Raw genomic sequence first — 24,716 nt, forward strand, 5'->3', positions numbered from 1 at the left:
GTTGCACAATTTTTTTTTTGGACCTCATCATCTGTGTAAGTAATTTGTTCAAATATCGGGTTTGAATTTTTGTCTTTTCTTCCTGTTCTACTTAGTTTTTACAAGATTTAAATGAAAAAGGGGACATTTTGTTTTGATCTTGGTTTCTGCGTCACATTTTGTTTATTGGTTTATTTTTATAATAAAGATCTATTAAATGCACACCGGTTTTATTTGTGAAAATAAATTAGCAAATAGCTGTAACTGGCACAAAAGTGTAGTGTATCTGTAGAATGATAACCTCTTACTCCAGTCTGATTGATCAATTATAAAGCTAAATCACATTTGTGGCTGGTAAAAATTAAAAAAAACAATAACAAAGGGTTCTGTGACATCACTTATGATCATTTCATTATATTCTTCATGTGCGACTATATGGTCTAGTGATATGACCCATTGCCTTCAGATCTGAATGTCCTGGGTCCGAGCCCCACTCTGAGCTGTGCATAATTGAGTCCTTGGAAAAGGCTGTTTTTACTCACATTCTCTGATTGTACTCAGGTGTAAAATGAGCACCTGGCACTTAACAGAGAAAAAAAATTGTAATATCGTCGCCTAACAGGCACCATTTCTCACCCTACATATTAAGTGGTGCTGTTGGTTTTGTAAAGCGCTTTGAGCTTGTTTTGTGGATATTGCACTATAAATTGCACTATAAATTGATAATAAATAAATGATAAATTGAGCTCTTATATAGGGCAATATCCATTAAATGTGCTCAAAGAGCTTTACAAGGGGTCCCTGGTCAACAGCGACATTTAACATGTAGGACGAGACATGACGCCTGTTAGGCGTTATTACCATTTTTCGGACAAAGACAAGGCTGTTAACAGCCAGGTACTCATTTTACACCTGAGTGTGGTGGGAGAATGTGAGTAAAGATCCTTTTCCAAGGACTTAACTTTGCGCTGAGCGAGGCTCGAACCCAGGACCTTCCGATCCGAAAGCGAGTGTCATACCACTAGACCACATAGCCGCACTATATAAATATTCTAATTTTATATTTTTGTGGGGTTTTTTTGTTTTTTTACCAGGTTTACCTGATTGGCTATGAGCACTTTTTGTACGTGACAGAGAATGGCGGGGACACGTGGCGACGCTCTAACTTGGTCGAAGAAGCAGAGAAAGATCGTTTCAGCATTCAAGAGGTGCTGGAATTTCACAGCATGGACGAGTATGAAGATTACGTAGCTGTTATTTCAAATGATCGAAAGGTGAGATTTGTTGAGATTATAGAAAACAGATATTTTTTCTTCTTGTTCTTTGAACCTGAACAATATGACGCATCCAATCCAAATTTTTTGTTTTTATTTATTTTATGTGGGGGGGGGGGGGGCTCTTTCTGAGCCTGAGTTGATCCCAGATTCTGTGAAATTGAGTGGACTATAGTGGCTGGACGATGCCCCTTGTAATGTGCTTATCGAAACGCATTTTCTGCTAGATTTGATAGATCCAGCTATCCAATCACTGCCGATTAAACAATTCTGTGTATGTTTCGGCATGCATTTGTGTGTGATTGATGTGTGTTGGAGGGGGGGGGGTCTGTCATGGCTAAATTCATTCATCCATCCAATGCATTGCTTGGAGACTGCCAGGGCCTTGTCCTCTAGTCTGCTTGTAAATTATTTGCCCTTGTTCTTAGTCTCTAATAAATCTGATTCCCCCAAAATACTCCTTGTATCCCTGCGAAAAGCGATGACGGATATTATTTCCAAATTTGTCAAGCCAAGTGCATTCACCTTTGACGTGGATTTCAATCTCTATCACAACAACAAGGAACAAAATGACATCTCATTTGATAATGAGACTGAGATTCTTGAAAGAAAGAACATCCCAAGATAAAGGAAAACCACCAAAATTGTGAACAGTCATCACATAATACAAGACTTTGTAACATTAAGTGTCCCTTATTTGAGTTAAAAGGAATATGGTAGAAATGCAGGTTTGATGGAATAGAAAAATCAAAGTCTCCAAGAAAAGGGGGCTTTTTAGATGTTGTTTGTGTGTGTACAATGCTTTCCTAATGTCTTTTAACATTGATTTTTAAAAAAATTCTTTGTTTCTTTTTGGATTTAAAAAAAATAAAAAAATTTCCAGGTTGTGACAGACGAATATCAGAAATATGATCCTTCACTCTTTATCGCATTCAAATTCTCTGACTACTTTTACTTAATGGTGCGATTTGAAACATTCTATTATTTTTTTAATAGACAAGCAGCTTGGGAATGCACTTAATACATCTTTTTAAAAGCTCACATCACAGTTCAGTTGTATTTGTCAAAAAATAAACAACAAAAATATTTTTTTAAAGCGAAATAAAACAAATCGAGTCAATCAATTTTGTTCTGCATTTTATAAAAGGCAAGCAATATAAAGAAATAAGCTTAGTAAATGGAACAATCCACAGCCTCATTTATATTGAATTAATTTGTTTGCTTTTTTTTCCAGTTATACGTGACTTATGACAATTTCCAGACCCAAATCAAGCCGTTGAAACGGGACGTCCACACTGTCAAATGGTAATCTGTTTCATTTGTTTGTTTTTTTTTTCCTTTGGTTGTAATTTTTATAAACCGTCTTGATCTTTGTCTCAAAGTATTATTATAACCGCACATTATACATTTTATGCTTTAAAATCGTAGGTCTAAACATCTGTGGTATTTGAATGAATTATAAATGATAGGTCAAATGTCAAAGGTTAGATGAACCAATAAAATGGAGAAAAGAATAAAGGGAGTGAAATGTTGTTTACTTTGTGTTGTGTTGTCTCCCCTTTTTCATGAGTCACATCTGCTCCCTTTATTTCCCCCTCCATGATAATGACAACTTAAGACTTTAGATTCGTCTTTGGTAATGTAATGAATTATAGTTAAGATGTCAATATTGAGCCATGATAATGATAGCGAATGGCTTTTATATTCATTGGTGGTAATGTATTGTTATGAATGATAGGTCAAATGTCCAAGATTTAATGTTAATTTAGCCATAATTATAATAATAGTAATAATAATAATAATAATAATAATAATAATAATAATTGGCTTTTATATACAACTGTGGTAATGCAATGAATTATAATTGATGTTATTTATTATTTATTTATTTAAAGGGTTTTACAGTGCGGTCAGTGCCAAGATTTAATGTCAATATTCAGTCATGCTAATGATAAAAAATGACTCGTCTGTGGTATTGTAACGAGTTATGAATGATAGTCAATTGCCAAAATTTGATGTTAATTTTCAGCCCTGAAAATGATAACAAATAACATATAGATTCGTCTATGGTATTTTAATGAATTATAAATGATAAGTCAATTGCTAAGATTTGATGTAAATATTTAGCCATGATAGTAATAACAAATTATGACCTATAGATTCGTCTGTGGTGTTGTAATGACTTAAAAGTGATAGGTCGTTCATAGGTCAAATGCCAAGATTAAATGTCAATATTTAGTCGTAATTATGGGTGGAAGTTCGCCGGAATATGCTGGCAATTCCATTTTTTTAGTTATTACATTAATCATACATTTTACTATAAAGAACTGAACAAGTGTGTATGAAAGGTGCCAGACAAAGCAAGAAAAAAAAAAATCCCAAAAAATCAGTCAACCTCAACTGGAGATCGAACCACAGACCTTCTGATTACCGGTCAGACGTGCTACCATTACACAACAGAGGCTCCTGATAGTTGGGACAATTCCAATACCTATATTCTTCACAAGGGTACGCGTTTTACACTGTGAACCCTCGCTTGCATCAAACAACACATGCATTGAACACGAGAGGACGAGGACGAAGGCATTTGAGTTGCTCCCATTTTATTTTTTTGAAAATATCAAATTAAGAAATTAAGGAGCAGGCACCGGTGTAAAGATAAAGAACTGAACAAGTGTATATGAACGGTGCCAGACAAAGCAAGATGGGTTTTTTTTTTCTTGTATTTTTCTTTCTTGCTTTGTCTAGCACACCATGAAACATAAACCTCTAACTTTTAAACTTAGCCATATAAAAGGTAAAAATTTAATTTAAAAATTAGCTTAAAGGTAATCTTAACTGGCGTTTATGATATGATGGATGCTTTTTTTATTGCTTGCTGCATTAACTCTCTCGAGTTCATATGCATGAAAAATCGAACAAATTTGTTCGATTTTCAATGAGGGTGAACTAGAGAGAGTTAATCAAAAACAGTCCAGTTTCATTTGTTTTCTTTTTTTTTCTATCTTTGATCTGCAGGGGCACTCACAAGAACTTTCAAAAATCCATTTATGTCACCACAGGCAAAATAACGGACATATTTATAGGTAGTGTGAATTATTTTTAAGATTTTTTGTTGAGTTGGAGTATACAATATGCTTCAAATTGCAGAGGGTTCTTGCATGTCATCGTGAAGCAATTCACTTAGTTATTTCAATATTACGGTTTCAAAGATATGAGAATTAAAAAAAAAAATTGAGAACATTTTATTTACTTAACTGATTAATGTTTTTAATGTAAATGACATAGTTTTCCAAAGCTACAACAGGAGATGGAGGCCTGATAGCTCATTTGGCAAAGCATTCACTTCACACCCAAAGGGGTTGACATTGATCCCATGTGAATTTGAGATTTTTTTCAGACCCCTCTGTCCACCCAGAAATGATTAGGTAGCTAGGACTGATAGATCTGCCAGAAAGTACTTTGCGATAGACTAGCGTTCATTTCATGATATAGAAATCCTAACAAAATATAAAATTTTCCTCTTTCAACGAAGATTATTACCAAAAATTTTATTCATTAGTTTGTCCATAGATTGAGTGATAAATTTAGTGTCCTTCTTCCCCTTCTCTTCCCCCCCCCCCCCCCCTCCTCTCACCATTCTTTTCGTCAATGCAATTTGTAGCAGGCTAGAGTAGCATTAGCTTTTGCCTTATGTATTGAGTTGCACAGATAATATAGAAGGAGTATAGTGACAAGTATTAAATTTCAGGGTTTTTTTCACCGTTGTTATTTGAATTAAAAAATTTTTTTTACCCGTCATCCATCCTCCTGCACCTGTGCATATACTAAAAGCGACATTAATAGGTACGTTGATTTATTTTAAAGATTTTTGGTGGGATTGGAATGTACTTTATAATGTGGTCTAGTGGTATGACACTCACTTTCGGATCGGAAGGTCCTGGGTTCAAGCCTCGCGCTCGGTGCATAGTTGATTCCTTGGAAAAGGCTCTTTACTCACTTTCTCTCACCGTACTCAGGTGTAAAATGAGTACCTGGTCGTTAACAGCTTTGTCTTTGTCCGAAAAATTGTAATATCGCCTAACAGGTGGCATGTCCCGTCCTGCTGTTGACCAGGGACCCCTTGTAAAGCGCTTTGAGCACATTTAGTGGATATTGCGCTATATAAAAGCTCAATTGAATTTAATTTTACTTTTTTGCTTCAAATATCAGAGGGGTTCTTGCATGTCAACGTGCAACATTTTGGTTTCCAATTATACAAGAGAATGCTATACACTATAAGACAGTGCGATTTTGGTGTCAGAGGAGGAATTTCCTCCTTTAAAAAAAAGACATTTTCCTCAATCAAATATTCTGGCTTTGAGAGATTTCATGTTTGGTGGAACAAAGTGGTGCAGTTTCCCCACTATCCGGAAGATAGCTAGAGTAGTTTATCATCTCAATGGCTCTAAAAGTGGGGTTAGTGAAGTAAACATGCAGCGTAAAAAAAAAAAAAACATTCACAATTTTCCCCCTCTTTCCCTTTTTGTCACCATTAGCATTGATAAGACTCTTCTTGTGATATATATGATGCTGTTAAGAAATTACAGAAAACACAGCTCTTTTTACTCAAGATGAATAATTGAAAAGTTGTGTTTAGTGCTTATATATGTGTGTGTGTGTGTGTGTGTGTGTGTGAGAGAGAGAGAGAGAGAGAGAGAGAGAGAGAGAGAGAGAGAGAGAGAGAGAGAGAGGGTGGGTGGGGTGTATGTGTGTATATGCATGCATGTGTGTTTATGTGCATGCTTTGAAACCCAAGAAAGAACCCTTAAAAGTTCCTTCATTTCTGCGAAGATTTTCCAACAAAAAATTAATTTCATTTGTGTCTGTCCACTCTCCAATTTGTAGCAGGCTAATAGCATTAGGTTTTGCCTTATGAGTTGCATGGAGAATAAAGAGAGAGTTGACGAGTATTGAATTATAATTTTTTTTTCACCGTTGTTACTTGAATTATAATGTTTTTTCACCATTGTTACTTGAATTATAATTTTTTTTCACCGTTGTTACTTGAATTATAATTTTTTTCACCGTTGTTACTTGAATTATGAGTTTTTTTTCACCGTTGTTACTAGAATTAAATTTTTTTTTTTTACTTGTCATCCATCTCCTGCACCTTTGTTTATACTAAAAGAGACGTTTATAGGTAGGTTGAATTATTTCAAAGATTCTTTGTGGGGTTGGAATTTGGAATGTATATTATGCTTCAAATATCAGAGAGGTTCTCGCATGTCATTTTGAAGCAATGAAAAAGTTATTGCAATAGTACGGTTTCCAAAATTAATTTAAAAAAACGGAACATTTTTTAAATCAGAGAACATTTTTTTTAGACCTTAAGACTAGTTCTTGTGAAGAAGCTCTTGAGCACAGAGCTTTTTTTACACTAGATGCAAATAAAAAAGTTTTGTTTTGTGTGTGTGTGTGTGATTGTGTGTATGTGTGCGTGTGTGTGTGTGTGTAAGAGAGAGAGGATGTGTGTGTGTATGTGTTTGTATTTGTGCTTGCTTTGTAAAGGGCAGCTGAGCACTAAGTTGATAGTAAAGCGCTATATATATAAATTGTTATTATTATTATTATTATTATTATTATTATTATTATTATTATTATTATTATTATTATTATTATTATTATTATTATTATTATTATTATTATTATTATTATTATTATTGTTATTTATTATTATTATTATTATTATTATTATTATTACTATTATTATTATTATTATTATTATTATTATTATTATTATTATTATTATTATTATTATTATTATTATTATTATTGTTGTTATTATTATTAGACTCACTGATCAATTGTATTTATTATTTCCGAATGTAAATTGCATATTTCTTTTCATTGCTACAACAGGATATGGGTGTCCTGATACTGATAGCTCAGTGTAAAGGGTCAAAGGTCGATCCGGAGTGAAGTCGAGACTTTTTCAGACCCCTCTGTCCACCCAGCAGTGATTGGGTAGCTAGATCTGTTAGATGTAACAAAAAGTACTTTGCGATTGAATCACGTCCTACCCAAAAGTTAGCAAGCAATTACTGTTGTCCATTTCATACTAAAGAATTGGAGATATGAAGTTTTCCTCTATTTCTACGAAGACTAACTGACCAAGAAATTATTTTTATTACTTTGCCCAGAAATTTATTGGTATTTTTAGTGACAAGTATGAATTTTTAATTTTTTTTTTTTCATCATTCTCACTTGAATTATATATATATATTTTTTTTACTTGTCATTCATTCTCCAGCACCCATACATATATTCGTATTATACTGTGTTTTTTTTGGTTTCAGATCCCACACCACAAATGTTTACCTTGGAGAGAATGGACCAACCATCAGGCGTCTGGAAAACATTGCTGACTGGTGTCACGGTCTTCAATGTTGAAGGGAAGTTTATTTATGCCTCCAAGTACAAGTCTGACAAACCTAAATCTGCTGTAAGTCACATCATGACTTCTCTCAATAGTTAATCGTGATTGAGGTACTTTTCAGAAACCCCTGAATTCACGAGATCTCTGCTACACCACGGAAAACATAATTCCATTAATTTTTAGCTTTCTTTCCTCTTTGTAAAGCACTTTGAGCTGGTTTAGTGGATATTGCGCTATATAAAAGCTCTAGTTTAACTCGTTAAAGATGTAAAGACGCATTATGATATGCACCATTTTCTAATACAGTCGTATTTGTCAATGTAAATCTGTTTTCAGTATTGTAAAGTATGTCCATGCACACCTTATAAAAGATAGATATGTAACGATTTCAAAACTTGTTAGAGCTTTTTTTTTTTCACTTCCATTCGTGTATAGATGATGATGATGATGATGATTTTTTTTTTTCTATTATTATTATTATTATTATTATTATTATTATTATTATTATTATTATTATTATTATTATTATTAATAATAATATTATTTTTAAAATGTTTTTGTTTTTGTTTTTTTTAATATATTCAATGCGCCAATTTGTTCTATTTCCAGGAGGACGACCGATTGATGATGATTTCCACTGATGGTGGCGACACTTGGAAGGAGGCTCAGTTGCCAACACTTACCAAAGACAGGGTGAGATGCTTCTTATCCCGCATTATTTGATCTCATCCATAAATATTGTCCCATCATTTTGTCTGTTAACTCACTCAATCCTAGATACTTTTGCTGCTTTTCAAAATTGGAAACAAATTATAAAAAATGAGCACGTACATAGATTGTTTTATTCAACTACCATTAACATGTAAAAACTAAAAACATTAGCCTTGATACTGCCCCTATAATTGGTCTCAGAAAAATGTAATAAATAGGCATGGGGTAAAAGTAACCCTGTGTAAACTACGGATATAGTCGGTGTTAGGGTTGAGTGAGTTAATGAATGATGTTAGGTGGGATTCTGTGGTCCCGTCCCACATTATATTATCTCATATCCATTTATTATTCTCTTTACTTTTACCGATGTTCCATGTCGGACACGACGTTGGAGATCATGGTTCGCCAGCTCTCTCTCTCTCATCTGCTAGTTTCGCACATTGATTTATGGGGCTTCCTACGTACGCTGCGACATTTCCAAGCCAGCTTGTCTTTCTTCGTCCTCGACCACGCTTGCCTTCTATCTTTCCCTCTGCAATGGTCTTCTGTAGTGAGTCGTGCCTTCTGATGTGGCCGAAATATCGGGTTATCCTCTTTCTAATAGTTGAAATGATCGTTGTTGATGTTATTCCTAAAGTTTGGAGTACTTGATGATTTGTTTTCTTTTCCTTCCAGGTAACCCTTGCAATTCTTCTATAGGTCCACATCTCAAATGCTCTGAGTTTCTTTTCTAGTGTCTTTGTCAGAGACCATGTTTCACATCCATAAAGTAATGTTGACCAAAATATTCTCTTTAGTTGAAGGGAAATAGGGATTCCATTTTCTTTGCATGTTTTGTTTTGTTTTTTTTCATGCCATGCAAATAAAATAAAATCCCCTTTATTCATCCATATTCATATATGGGAAATTTGTCTTAAGTGTCAGTCCAAGGGAAGACTGGAATAACCCAGGTATTAGTCGCAGTGCAGTGCTGCAAACTGAGCTAGGGCTAGGCGACTTGTGCAATGGGTATTCGATGGTTTCAGTGTTGGACTTTTGACTACTTTCAGACTAGATTTAAGAACAGCTTGCAAAATGTTTGATTTTTATATTCTGTTATCTTCCCTTTCCCCGACACTGAAAAATGCTACAAGCGCCACAAATTCTTCAACAAGAATTAGCAGGCCCAATCCATAATGACTTATGCAATTTACAACCTTGATTTTTAATTAATTTTATTTTTTGATTACTTCTTGTCATCCAAACTCCAGTTGTAAATGTTGAGCCCCAAAAAAATCGATTTTATCTGTCTTGTTCAACATGACATAATACCGTTTTAGATGGTTGTTCACAATTATTTCTCTCCCATAGTGGGCAGGGAGGTACATACTATATCTTCTATCCCCCTATGTCTGTTTTCCAAAATGCTTTCTGTCTTTGGAATGAGATAACTTGGTTTTGTCCAGGCCCTGGCCGGATACCCTAGCTGGGAGGGAAACAGTCAAACTTGGGAGATGATATTTTTTTTTCCTTGTAAATCATCTCTCTGTTAATTATGTTTTGTTTATGTATTATATACGATTTGTAAACATTTGAGTGTGTTCCTCTTAGTTTGGACCTGTGCTTGTGTCTGGATGAGACTTTTAGGTGATCTCAAACTAAATACTCTGATAGTGTGCTCTTGGAATCTACATGTTTCCTATTTGAACCAATTCTCCTTTATCTTACTTTCTCTTGGCTGCTTTAATTGTAATTCTAGAACTTTTTACCTCCCCATTTTCTTCCTTTTTTCTGGCACTGACATAATCTTAATGTGTTGCAAACGCCATGAAACCCTTAAAAACAAAAAAAAAGAACAATTATTCCTCTGGGTGGAGGTTTTTGACCTCCCGTAGTGGGCAGGAGGTCACTTGTTGTGTGTCTTCTATCCCCCTATATCTGTTTTCCGAGTTTGATTTCTGTCTTTGTCTTGGAATGGGATTGGTTGCTTTTGTCCTGGTCCTGGCTGGAGTTCTTTGCTGGAATAGAAACAGTGAATTGTATAGTTTTAGTTTTGGGAGATGATATCTTTTTTCATTGTACATTATCTCTATTATGTACTGTTATATTTGTTATTTTGAATATATAATGATTTGTAAATATTTGAGTGTGAGTAATGTGATTTCAAAACAAGTACACTGGATCTGCATCTGTTTCCTGTTTGAACCAGTCGCCCTTTGTCTTACCTTTTCTCGTGGGCTTTCAATCGTAAATCTAGAATTTTGTTTTACTATCCCATTATCTTTTGAAAGGACTCTTAATGTGTTGCAAGTGCTGTAAACCCATTAAAACAAACAAATACTAAAACAACTATACATACCTCTCCACTTTGTGATATTAAATTTCTAAAAAATTCTAGCTTTTTATTCATGTTGCTCAGTTTGCTTTCTTATTTGATTGAAAAATTCTTTCAAAAAGTTCTCCATGAGGAGCCGTCGCCTTATATCTATAAAAACAAAGGCAACACGTCACCTTAATTCATTTTTGCCACATGGTGTTCGAATTTTTAATGCGCAACTGTGATTATAATTAAATACTATCTTTTAAATATACACACACAAGTTCGGACTTAAGGCCAGAGGTATGGCCTATCTCAATTTATCAAATTAATATATAAAGTGTTGCTATTCGTTCTTGATCGTATATTTTTACATTTTTGTGCATTTTCATAAATTATATATATGTATACATTGTCGGCTTGGATTCTCAACTTTGTGTTTATACATTTTTATGCATGCCACGCCTTAAACGAATTTCCATTTTTTGGATGAATAAAGTATATATTATCATTATTATTTCATGAAATAATCTTATATCCTATTCTTTATTCGACCAGTTCTATTCCGTATTGGACATGTCCGAGGACTTGATATTCATGCATGTGGACAATCCTGGAGGTACCGTGAGAATTTTTTCGTTCTTTTATAAAGAGGAGAAAAAAAAAATCACAAAAAAAAACAAAACAACTTATCCTCATTTTTCATGTAACAAGCTATCCATGTTACAGTGATTGAATAAATGAACGAACATTTGACAATTTGGAAAAATTTTTTGTTTGTAAATGTAGTGACAAGAGGCAATAGTCTTGACTTAGGGTTGCCTAGTTGTTATTATTGTTTTTAGTATTAATAGTATTATTATTATTCTTTTATTATTATTATTATTATTATTATTATCATCATCATCATCATCATCATCATCATCATCATCATCATCATCATCTATTATTATTATTATTATTATTGTTATTATTATTTTTATTACTTTCATATTATTATTATTATATTATTATTATTATTATTATTATTATTATTATTATTATTATTATTATTATTATTATTACTATATTATGGATGATTGTTTCAAGATTACTTTTATTTTCTTCCCTTTCACATTATTGTTGGTATATTTTTTTCCCCTTCATTTTCCTCCCAAGACACGGGCAATGGCATCCTATACACGTCTTCCTCCAACGGAGTTATCTACTCGGAATCACTCCGGAACCATTTATTCCCAAATTTCAACACCATCCATGATTTTTATAAGGTTGGTCACATTTTTTGAGGCTTTGATTTTGTTCAATGAACAAAACAGGGGGGGGGAAAAGGGGATAAAAGGGAAACCCGAAAGGTTCATTTGATATGTTTTTGTAATTAAGCTTACATTCAATTTCACATTATTATCTATTCGAGCTTCGAGCAGCAACATTTACATTTTCTATCTGGGCAACACTGAAGAATTCAAAACCTCAATCTATAGTAAGATGTTTGTCCATAAATTTTGTTTAAATTTAAATGTTTGTTGCATTGAGGAAGGCAGGGATATTATGAAAGATGGTGATGGAAAAATATGAATATTTTTTTAATTGGCTTTTTTTTTTTTTTCATCTTTTGCTGCATTAGATTAAGTTTCTTCATAAAAATGACCACCGTTATTCTCGTCAGCTCTCTATTTAGCATGGTTATGGAGATAAAGATAAAGGGAGTAAATCTGACTCGTGAATGGACAACACAAAACAAACGACGTTTCGGCCCTTGGCCTTTATCAATTTAACACATATATATGTATTCTGTGTTTACTTGATAAAGGCCAAGGGCCGAAACGTCGTTTGTTTTGTGTTGTTCATTCATGAGTCAGATTTACTCCCTTTATCTTTATCTCCATTTTATTGACTCATTTGGGCACCTCTATTTAGGATGGTTAGCTTGGTTAACTTTGCTTTAGAGCTAAAATTTAAGATTTGTCTGTTTTTGTTTCTTTTTTGTTTGTGTGTTTATTTTTTGTTTTGTTTTTTGTTCTTTTTTGTTTGTAGTGTGTTTTCTCCCCTATTTATTTTTATTTGTGTATATTTAATGATGTCATCATTATTCCTAATTAATTAACTTTCATCAAGTCAGACAAATTGTTAACATTTGAGATTTCAGTCTTTGTTTGTAGTGTTTTCTTCCTTAATTAAAATAATGTTGTTTTTTTTTTACTTTTTTCCTTATAATGTAACTTTCAAGTCAGACAAATTGTTGAAATTTGAGATTTCAGTATTTTTTGCCAAGCTTGTACCAAGAAGATTTAAATTATTTATCCTGTCAACAGGTCAAGTCATTACGAGGTGTTTACCTAGCCAGTCAAATGGGAGAATCGTTGTCCATTCACACCGTCATTTCCTACAACAGGGGTGGAGAGTGGAAACCAGTGCCCAGACCAAAAGGGGTGCCGTGTGAAAATGATGAATCGGTAAGTCGCCTATTGCTTCTAACTCAGAAAAGTTAGTGGAGCAGGCACTTATGTTGATAACAACAAGAGATGGAGTGAATAGGAAAGTGACAGAAGACAATAGAGTGATGAGGGTTTGAACGGAGTTGTCGTACCAGTAAGGTCGCGGGTTCAAACCTCCATTACCACCGCGAAAATTTAAAATTCTCTATTGTCTTCTGGAACTTTCCTACTCACTCCATCTCCTATTGCTTCTATGGTGTTTTGTGTGATAAAAATGAATCTGGCTTTAAAGATAAGGAATTATCAGAAACTATTCTTCATGAGTTTTTATTTTTATTCATTCATTCATTCATTCATCCGTTCTTCTTCTTCTTTTATTTTTTAAAAACTAAAGCGTCTGTTTCTCAAGAGCACTGCAATCACTGAAGTCTAAATCTGTATCGATGTAGTCAATGTTTTGTATTTGTTGTGTTTATTCTTTTCTAAACCACTTGAGCTTGAGGTTTTTTTGTTTGTTTTTAATATAGCGCTATATCCAATAAACGTGCTCAAAGCGCTTTACAAAGGGTTCCTGACCAACAGCAACATGTAACAACATATAGATTGAGACATGATGCCTGTTCGGTGATATCTCAATTTTTCCAACAGAGACAACACTGTTAATGGTCAGGTACTCATTTTATACCGGAGTACAATGAGAGAATGTGATTAAAGAGTCTTTCCAAGGACTCAACTATGCACCGAGCGAGGCTTGAACCCAGGACCTTCCGATTCAAACTGAGTGTAAAGCCACAAGACCACATAGCCGCGTGACAAACCACTGGCAAATCCAGGTTTAGTTTGGAAGGACAATAGCAATAGCTTGCTACCCTTTGGATAGGATTCTTCTAGTCTATCGCAAAGTACTTTCCACCAGATTGAACAAACTGAGCTACCCAATCCCTACTGGGTGGACAAAGGGTCAGACAAAAATCTCGACTGCACTCAGGATTGATCTTGGTCCCTTTGCATGTGAGGCGATGCTCTACCAACTGAACTATTGGGACCCCCAATTAGCTGCTAAGTGGTGATAAATAATCATTTCCTGTCAACACTGTTTTGGGGTTTTTTTTGAGTTTTTTTTTATTTATCTGATTTGACGCATACATGCCGAATCTTACAAATTTGTCATAATTTTACGAATTTTAGACAAATTTCATGGCCAAATACGAAATGTTATGGAAAATTACGAATTTTTAATTCATAGTGATACTTAAATGATAATAAACATGATAATAATGATAAGAAGAAGAACAACAACTACTACTACTACTACTACTACTACTACTACTACTACTACTACTACTACTACTGCTACTTCTACTATTACTACTACTATAATAATGATGATAATAACAATAATAATAAAAATAATATTGTGGTTGTTCGTACACAAATTCAGAAATTATGAATTTCCTTGTCAAATTACTAAAAATTGAAAATTAAAATTACTAAATTTGAAGTTTTTAACTTGGCAAGTCTGTTGACGTTTGTTTTTATTTTTTTTCTCCCTTTACTTTGCCAGGAGGGTTGTTATCTTCAAATCCACAACGCGTACAGCATCCATCGAGGTATCAAGGCAAAGCAGCCACACAGTATTGAACGAGCATATGGATTATTGATAGTTCACGGTAGGTCTCCCAATGAATTTTTAGTCTAGATTTCCATCTTTTCTCTCAACACCAAACATCATCATCATCATCATCATCATCATCACAAGCATCAGCATCATTGTCGTCATTATCATCTTCCATGTCGTCATTATCACAGTCAAATTTTTTTAAGGATCATTAATCATTTAAGTTAAGCCTTACTTAAATGTGTGATATAAATGCCATGTATTATTATTATATTATTAAATGCAGAATTCTTTAAACAAATTGTAAAATGTTAAGTACTCTTCTTGTGCAATGATTGGTTAGTTAACTCTCTCCTTACCGATGATTTTTAGTATTTTCAAAAAAAAAAATGGCAGGCTTACCCAGCAGAAAAATTGATTTTTTAAACTCAAACAATCTCTCTACAAAACAACTTTATGTTCTTATTAATTAAATAAAGATCATTGTGATGTACAAAATAAATCTGAATAAGAAAAAATGTATATTGTGTCGTAACAAATGTGACGATTTTGCTGTACGTGGTAACAAGAGGGTTAAGATGCAATAACTCTTTTAGTGCTTTGTATGTGTATTTCTCCACACATGTCCCAGAAACCATAACTACCTCATATTGTTCCCTTTCTCCTCCACACATGTCCCAGAAACCATAACTACCTCATATTGTTCCCTTTCTCACCTTCTCCTACACTCTGGGACATGTGTGGAGATGAGACGGAATAGAAAAGTTGGTAACATCTGAGATGATCGAAGGAAAGAGAGATAGAGGAAGACAAAGAATGACTTATTTAAATAACCTAAGAATGGCCAAATGTAATTTTAAAAGCAACACAGATTTCATGCGCACCGCAGAGGATCGTGATTCGTGGAGACAGCTGACTGGCAACGTGCTCAAGAGCACAAGCCACGATTGATGATGATGATGTGTATTTAGTCTCGATGGGACTTTTTAAATGGTTTTGAAAGATCACTTTCACTTTTAGATCTCTTCTTCTTCTTCTACTTGGCCTAGTATCCCTTGACGTGCCCTTCCCACATGATTTCCAGTGTGAGCAAATAAACTCACTCTTTTGACCACACCACCATCTTTCGTGTTTCATGGAGTTGATTTGACTGCCAAAATTTTGCAAGCACCATATATAACAGTGCTGATGGTTTTCCTCGGATCCGCGGAAATCCGCGATTTTGGTGTCAGATGAGGAATTTCCTCCTTTAAAAAATGACATTTTCCAAAATCAAATTTTCTGGCTTTGAGAGATTTGATGTGTGGTGGAACAAACTGGTGCAGTTTCCCCCCTATCCAGAAGCTAGCTAGAGTAGTTTATCATCTCAATGGCTCTAAAAGTGGGGGTTGGTGAAGTAAACATGTGGCGTAAAGAAAAACATTCATAATTTTCCTCCTTTTTCCCTTTTTGTCACCATCAGCACTGATATAAGATCCTGGAAATAAACTGTGTATGATTGAATTGTCTTATCACATTTTGTCTACAATATAGTTTAAGGCTAATTGTTTTTTTTTAGAATTATTATTATTATTGAGAAACACCAAACTTGAAAATGTACTTTTATGCTCCAACAGCTCATGTTGCCAAAAATCTTCAGAGATCAGCACCTGATGTCTTTCTGTCCAATGATGGAGGATACACATTTAGAAAGGTACAATTCTCTCAGTCTCTCTCTCTCTCTCTCTCTCTCTCTCTCTCTCTCTCTCTCTCTCTCTCTCTCTCTCTCTCTCTCTCTCTCTCTCTCTCTCTCTCTCTCTCTCTCTCTCTCTCTCTCTCTCTCTCTCTCTCTCTCTGTATATTTTAATTCCTACCCCAAAGCAGGATTGTGTCCTAAATAGAGTTGCCTTCACGTTTGAAGTGAGATTCTATCCTGGATTGCGGATGTCCTGAAAGAGTTGCAAGCTTCGTTACATGTTGCTTTTTTTACCGGTAACTCCTGTCTCTAAGTATGGATGTGTCCTGAAAGAGTCCAGTGCCCATTAAAGTGCCTTGATTAGTATCTTCTGTCTCTGAGCAAGGTTATGTCCTGGAAGAGTGCAGTGCCTATTAAAGTGCCGTGATCTGTATCTTTTGTCCCTAAGCACAGATGTATCTTAAAAAAGTTCCGTTCACATTTTAAATGTCTTGATCAGTATCTTCTGTCCCTAAGCAAGGCTATGTCCGGAAAGAGTGTCATGCTTTTAAAAAAAAAATAAAATCAAACTAAGACACTCCTTTTTTTTTTTTGTCTTTTTTTTTTTTTTCTTTCTTTTTTTTTCTTTTTTCTTTTATTAATTTTTTTTTTTTTGGTTTAAATTTGGACTAGGTTTTGGATGGTCCCCATGCCTATGAGATTGCAGACAGTGGAGGTCTGTTAGTGGCTGTTCCATTAGGTACCGACACTCCCAACACAATCAAGTTTTCAACTGACGAGGGTCATTGTTGGCACAACTATCAATTCACAGAAAAGACTCTCAGGTAAACGTGTAGTGAGAAGTATTTATTATTCCCTGCACGTCGTGTTATGATTTTAAGGGTGATGGAGAAAAAATGCAAGATTTAAATATTTTATCTCTGGATCAGGAGTGGGGCGGGAGATATCGGATCTAAGTTGTTGAATTCTTTAATGTATAAGTCCATTATTGATCATGTTGGTTCTTCTTCTTCTTCAAGTACCAAGTCATAGTGATCATGGTACGCCATTCGTCTCTCTGATCAGATAACCTCAGAAAACTAATATTACTCTTCTCTTTCTTTGTCACCCAGCTGTTCAAACTATTCAAATAAGTTTATCTTGGTCTACCTTTACTCTTTTTACCTTCTATCTTTCCTGTGAGAGCAAGATGTTCAATACATTTATGTCGATTTAGGTGCCCAAAAATTGCATTTGTCTTTTTCTTATTGTACGAATTAATAATGTTGGTTAATTCAATTAATATTAGTGACACATGCTTAAAAAGGAAAATTAAATTATCGTAATATTTTGTGATGTGTAGTTTCATCCAGTTTTTATTTAACTCACTCAATCCTAGAGATTTTTGCTACTTTTCAAAATTGGAAAAAAATCTATTAAAAATGAGCATGTACATAGATAGTTTTATTGAACTATCATTAACAGGCAAGAACTAAAAACATTAAAAAAAAAAAAAAAAATTTGATACTACGCCTATAATTTGTCTCAGAAAAAATGTAATGAATAGGCATGGGGTAAAAGTAAGCCAAGTAAACTACGGATATAGTCGGTGTTAGGGTTGAGTGAGTTAACCACTTAAGAATGATCTACTCCATTCTGAAAGGTTTCTTTGGTTTTATAAAAGGAAAACGGAAGATACTATTTCAGCTTTCATTATTTGCTACTATGAGGAAAGGATTGTTATGGTTGGTCATTTATCAACAGTTTTTACTATAATCTTGTTCTTTCAACTGATCTTGATTTGTTGAACACTGTAAAGTTATTTAATGGGTAATTTATCTCCTTTTCCTAGACATTTGTGTATAATCATTTCATTGATTTGCAGGCTTTTCTTGTCTTTACATTTAGCTCAATTCCTCAAAAAAGAGCTATCATTCTTGGTTGTGTGAAAGCACCTTATAAGAGATGAATCATCTTAACTACGCCACTACCACATCATCTCATTCATCTGTGGTTTATTTGATCTGTTGTTGTAATTAAATTGAAGCTTACATTCAACTTCACGTTATTATTTATTTCTTCAAGCTTCGAGCAGCAACATTTACACTAATTCGTTTCATGGATTTGTCAGCACTTCTTTCTGTTGATGCTGTGCCTTTAGCTAAAATGATCACAACTTCTGCCAGTCAAATTAAACATATCAACACACACAAAGCTGTGCGTAACCTTTAACGTTTATAGTCTGGTTGATATAATTTAGTGAGAACTAGACGTTCTGTTGTAGAGCTCATTTTGCTGAATATTATTATATATATAAATTGTATATATTGTTTTTCTGTTTGGTTAAAAGAAAAATTCGTTTTGTGTTTGGCCAGTGTAAAAGTTTCAGAGAGAATTCAGAAAATGGCCAGTAAGGAGAGAGTTTATACCACCAAATAATCTGTATATGTATAAAAATAAAATATATTATATATGTATAAAGGGTGCTTAAATGACCTTAATAGTGTCGAAAGCGCCGTTAAACACCTAAAAACAATATGTATAAAACTAGACATTTATGTTTGATCTATTTGTACTCAGATTCACTGGCTTGTTGACGGAGCCAGGCGGTAGATCTATGACCGTTAGTATCTGGGGCTATACGGTGGACACCAAGAAATGGACTGTCAATACCATTGACTTTAATGAGGTTGTTACCAAAGAATGTGAGTATTCTGCCAGATTGGTTGATTTGCATTGTTTTTCTTAATTGTAGTCGAGTTGTATAACTGACTTACTTACTTACTTACTTATCCGAACCAGCGACCACCTGAGCTCTAGCCCTTCGGTCTTGTGCCATGATGTAGAAGTTAGACGTAACTGACAGAAAACGGATATTTGGCCTGCATGAACTACACTGAACCAATTCTTAAGAATTTTTTAAAGTGAAAATTTATAGGATTAAGTCTAGAAATGTCCTTTTTGGTTTGAAACATATTTTTTTTTCCTTTTAAACTAGGATTTTTTTCTTTTATGTGATTCTTTTCTTTTATTATTTTTTTTTGTTACTTCCCCTGCATGTGTGTGTATATGTGTTTGTGTGTGTTTTGATCTATCTATCTATCTGTCTATCTCTACACCCAGGTAAAGACCAGGACTATGAGACATGGTTACCTCACACCGGTCTTCATACAGGATCAGAACAAGAGGGATGTCTATTGGGACAAAAGGAGACTTTCAGTAGAATCAAAAAGGATTCCTGGTAAGACTTAATCGGCACATACACGTGTGGCTATGTGGTCTGACACTCGCTTTCGGATCGGAAGGTCCTGGGTTCGAGCCCGCTCGGCGCATTGTGAGTCCTTGGAAAAGGCTTACTCACATTCTCTCACCATACTCAGGTGTAAAATGAGTACCTGGCTGTTAACAGCGTTGTCTCTGTCTGAAGAAAAAAATTGTAATATCGCCTAACAGGCGTCGTGTCCAGTCCTACATGTTACGTGTTGCTGTTGTCCAGGGACCCCTTATAAAGTGCTTTGAACACGTTTAGTGGATATTGTGCTATATAAAAAGCTCAATACATGCATGCTTTATAATTTAATTCAATATTCGAGGCTGTGGCAAAAGCCCTTTAAAAAAAAATGAAGAGAATTATTCCTTCACAGCCATTTGGCCCATGGATCTGGAGTTTATATCGGTTTCTATAGCGTGAAACGGACAGTAGCCATTTGTAACTACCCTTTGGATCGGACGCTAGTTTATCGCAAAGTACTGCCAGATCTAACAGATCCAGCTATCCAATCCAATCACTGCTGGGTGAACAGGGGGGTCAGAATAAAGGTTGTCTTCACCCAGGATTTATCTCAGTCCCTTTGCATGTGAAGCGAGTGCTCTACCATTTGAGCTTTCTAAGATTTTAACGTTATCCAAGGACATGTGTTAAGAGCCATGGTTTTGCCAATGTTCTCACCTATTTTCTTAGTGACCATGCTCAGTACTGTTTGCCTGATTTTGGGGCTGCCAGAGAGGGGAATATCAAGATGGTAGAAGGTGTGGACTGGAAAAGCTATTGAACAAAAAATGAATACAACGGCTTCACTAAAGAATAAAATTATTTTGGAATATTTCAGGTTCAAAAGCCTTCTCCAACCAACAATAGAATCAATGGGAGCGATCTATATTCATGTTTTCGTAAAAGCAGGTCATCAATCACATGATTTGTTGCTGTCCATCGATTGGATATTTCTTAACAAATGTAAACACGCTGCTTTGTTTACAAATGTTATAAACATACCCATGTGTCAAGCTGAATCAAGTGACCAATCGTGATGTTAGATATTTAAAAAGCTGTGAACACTTTTCACTAAGTGGGTCACTTTGAGCACATTTTGCAATGTGACCAATGACCTCGAGCACATGGAAAGTTAATATAGATCATGCCCATTGAGATGACAATATTTCTCTAAAGATCTAAACAGACGGCAGAATAGGTTTCTGTACGGCCACTCCTGTCTGGTCTGATTTTACTTGATGTTCTATCATTTATATTGTTTTTTTGTTATAAGCTGAAGAAGGATTTTTAACCCGAAATGTTGTGTCTTGAATATTTTCTTCTTTTTTTTTTTTGAAGATGTTATATTCAATTTTATTCAATACTGTCAGAATGGAAATTGTTTATTCGTCTTAAGATAATAACGGAACATTTCATGAATGGTTAGACGTGTGTCTCAGCATCCAAATAAAATTAAAAAGCTCCTAATCATCATTATCAAAACCATCGACATATTGCCATATTGTATTCTTTCTGTCTTCATAGGTGTCGTAATGATTGCCATATTGTATTCTTTCTGTCTGCATATGTGTCGTAATGATTGCCATGTAATTCTTTCTGTCTTCATAGGTGTCGTAATGATTGCCATGTGTTCTTTCTGTTTTCATAGGTGTCGTAATGATTGCCATGTGTTCTTTCTGTTTTCATAGGTGTCGTAATGGCTACAAGAAGAAAATGGAATCTGTCCAGGAGAAATGCCTGTGTACAAAGGAAGATTTTGAATGGTGGGTCGTAATGTTTTTACTATCATTATCATCTTAATCACCATCATCATCATCATCATCATTATTAGTCGTGTCATTGATGATGATAATAATAATAATAATGATGATAAATAGCTCATAACAGATGACAATATCATGCTCTATGCACTTTACATTGGCAATAGGACTATAACAAGCGTTAAACATTTGTCAAAATAATCTGACCACACACATACTATTAATTGATATACAAAGAAATCCAAGGAAATAATATAAAATAAAAGGCTCTCTGCATTGTCAAAAGAACCTATCTTGATCATCTCTCTTCAGATGTTGATGAGTAAAAATTACATTTCATTGTCAGTTGTTTTCTAAACCTTTCTTTGTCAGATGAGAAGTCAAATGAATAAATAATTGCACAAGAAATATAAATTTGGTCAAACTATTGATTGGAACAATCGTGATTTTGCATTTGTACAGTAACGGGGATGCTCACTAAAATTTTATTAATCATCACCACCATTATATCATGTGGTCTAGTGGTATGACACTCGCTTTCGGATCGGAAGGTCCTGGGTTCGAGCCTCGAACTCGACTCATAGTTGAGTCCTTGGAAAAGGCTCTTTACTCACATTCTCTCACCTTACTCAGGTTGTCTTTGTCCGAAAAATTATAATATCGCCTAACAGGCGTCATGTCCCGTCCTACATGTTAAATGTTGCTGTTGACCAGGGACCCCTTGTAAAGCGCTTTGAGCAGATTCAGTGGATATTGTGCTATATAAAGCTCATTTAATTTTTTTTTTTTTTTTTTTTTTTAAAATCTGTGTCAACTTTGTCTTTATGTCCATCCACAGTGACTACGGCTTCTACAGACCCACAGGAACAGAGACCTGCGTGAGACAAAAAGAGATCAAGTCAAAGGACATCGAAATCTGTATTGGAAACAAAATGGAGGAAGTAATAACCTTAGGGTGAGGACATTTAAAAGGGAATTCATTGCTTCTTGCGTCATCACCAGCTAGCAAGAACCCACCTCTTGCATAAAGTCGGTTATAATTAATTACATGGCACAAGAGTTCACTCTCTCTTCTGGGTGGGGTATGGCTTATTTCATCTAAGTAGTCAATCATGACAATGAACAAAAATAAAAATGTTCTTTTGGAGAAAGCGTGCGGCTATGTGGTCTTGTGGTATGACATTCGCTTTCGGATCGGAAGGTCCTGGGTTTGAGCGCGTTCGAGCTTCACTCGGCGCATAGTTGAGTCCTTGGAAAAGGCTTTTTACTCACATTCTCTCACCGTGTGTAAAATGAGTACCTGGCCGTTAACAGCGTTGTCTCTGTCCGAAAAATTTTAATATCGCCTGACAGGCGTGATGTCTCGTTCTACATGTTACATGTTGGTAAGGGACCCCTTGTAAAACGCTTTGAGCACGTTTAGTGAATATTGTGCTATATAAAAGCTTTTGGAGAAAGAAAGAGAAAAAAAAAATAACACTTCCATTTTGTTCTCACAGGTATCGTCTGGTGCCGGGAGATGTTTGTGATTTTGATAACAAACGCTCGTTCCATCCGACGCAGCACGAATCGGTTACCTACGAAGCCGTTTGTCACGATGGAGACAACGATGCTGCAAAACACAATATGCACTCTGCTAAGGTGATGGAAGTCTCCATAGCTTTGAAAATTCCCCTCACTTCCTAAATGTTTTTTTTTTTTGATAATGATATAAGTGAGGGTATTATTGTGAGTTATGACAAATAATAATAATAATGATAATGATAATAATATATCTTTATTGTCCTCAAAAAAGTGGCAATTTGTCATTTGGTTACACATTGGTTGGATGGGAGCATCACCCTTGAATCATATACCTATGATGTTCGCATGGGTGTACGATCCGATAGTGATGTCGTTTCTTCTTCTCTTTACTAGCCTATCCTGCTTCTTTGGTTTGTGATTGTATTTTTGACAGGGGATATTTTTTTTTCTGTAAATCTTCTGCCTGTTTGTCTTGGTTATTTATAATTTAGCTTATGATATCTTTAGGTTATGATTTTGATTTACATTTGTACTATTTTTGTTAGATTGCTTGTTTTTTTGTTTCAGCGGTCTCTCATATAACCTCAATTGTGTTGGAAGAGACCTAAAGCAACAAACAAACAAAAAAAAATACACATTTATAACAATACAATATTGACATAGACACACTCACTCAGATGCACACTAGTAACATAATAGTCATCGGAAAAAAAAAAAATGCTGTGGAGATGATGATGATGATGATGATGATGATGATGACAGTTATCGAAATAATAACCATATCGATTAGCCAATTTATCAGTGTGAAAAGTCATTGTATCAAAATGGAGGTCCCAGTATGTTAATTGGTATAACGTTTACCTAACAGCCAAATTGATTGGCATCTCTCCTGGATGAAGGTGATTTTCCTATTATTTTTTTTTTTCCGATCCTTCTATCCAACCAGAAAACTGATGAGAATACTATTTTTTGACTTACAGTTTATTGAGTAATTGTTTCTGCCCAGTTAGTGTATTATATTTTTTTTTAAATGAAAAAAGGACAGGATAAAGTGACTATAAAGTGCAGAAAACTGTCTTGGTTTGGACACCATACTCGACACGATAGCCTGAGCAGGACAGTCCTACAGGGCACAGTCGAAGGCCAGCGCAGAAGAGGGCGCCAAAGGAAGATGTGGCTGGACAATAAAAAAAAGAATGGACAGAGATGTCGGTTCCGGAGCTGCTACATAGGTCTAGCAACAGGCAGGCAGTGAGGAAGACTGTAACTTCTGCTTCACGCAAGTCCCCCCCCCCCCCCCCCCCCCCCCCCACGACCATCCAGTCATGGGATTGAGTTAGTGAGAGTGATAAAGATTTGAAAAAGGGAGTATGAAACATTGCCAGAAAGAAAAATACAAGACAAAAAAAACGTCCTCCAAAATCAGCCTGCCTTAACAGGGGATCAAACCTCAGAACTTTTGACTACCTGTCAGACGTGCTATCTCACTATACCACAGAGGTCACCCGATAGTTGGGACGATTTAACTCACTCAACCCTAACACCGATTATATCCATAGTATACCCGGGGTTACTTTTACTACATTTTTCTGAGACACATTATAGGCGTAGTATCAAAGCTAATGTTCTTAATTTGTACATGTTAATGGTAGTTGAATAAAATTGCCTATGTACATGTTCATTTTTAATTCATTTATTTCCAATTTTGGAAAAGTAGCAAAGATCTCAAGGATTGAAGGAGTTAATGCCAATTGTTCATTACAAGGGTGAACTTTT

General features: G+C 34.9%; 1 protein-coding gene across 2 annotated transcripts in view; it reads left to right on the forward strand.

The window, feature by feature from the left end:
• The window catches only part of LOC144974657 (sortilin-like), a 54,423-nt gene that overhangs the window by 24,070 nt on the left and 5,637 nt on the right, over positions 1-24,716 (forward strand). For both annotated transcript variants that reach the window (XM_078917741.1, XM_078917740.1), the window contains exons 5-20: positions 1,074-1,253; positions 2,488-2,558; positions 4,272-4,339; positions 7,592-7,737; positions 8,281-8,364; positions 11,237-11,297; positions 11,837-11,946; positions 12,991-13,131; positions 14,678-14,783; positions 16,348-16,424; positions 17,079-17,230; positions 18,966-19,090; positions 19,509-19,626; positions 21,345-21,419; positions 22,255-22,371; positions 22,916-23,057. In XM_078917741.1, the coding sequence (XP_078773867.1) occupies positions 1,074-1,253; positions 2,488-2,558; positions 4,272-4,339; positions 7,592-7,737; positions 8,281-8,364; positions 11,237-11,297; positions 11,837-11,946; positions 12,991-13,131; positions 14,678-14,783; positions 16,348-16,424; positions 17,079-17,230; positions 18,966-19,090; positions 19,509-19,626; positions 21,345-21,419; positions 22,255-22,371; positions 22,916-23,057 (1,773 nt within the window). The remainder of the gene's footprint in view (positions 1-1,073; positions 1,254-2,487; positions 2,559-4,271; positions 4,340-7,591; positions 7,738-8,280; positions 8,365-11,236; positions 11,298-11,836; positions 11,947-12,990; positions 13,132-14,677; positions 14,784-16,347; positions 16,425-17,078; positions 17,231-18,965; positions 19,091-19,508; positions 19,627-21,344; positions 21,420-22,254; positions 22,372-22,915; positions 23,058-24,716) is intronic.

Source organism: Berghia stephanieae, chromosome 6 (assembly GCF_034508935.2).
Source record: "Berghia stephanieae isolate SIO BIC M18660-M18661 chromosome 6, UCSD_Bste_1.3, whole genome shotgun sequence".
Lineage (NCBI taxonomy): Eukaryota > Metazoa > Mollusca > Gastropoda > Nudibranchia > Aeolidiidae > Berghia > Berghia stephanieae.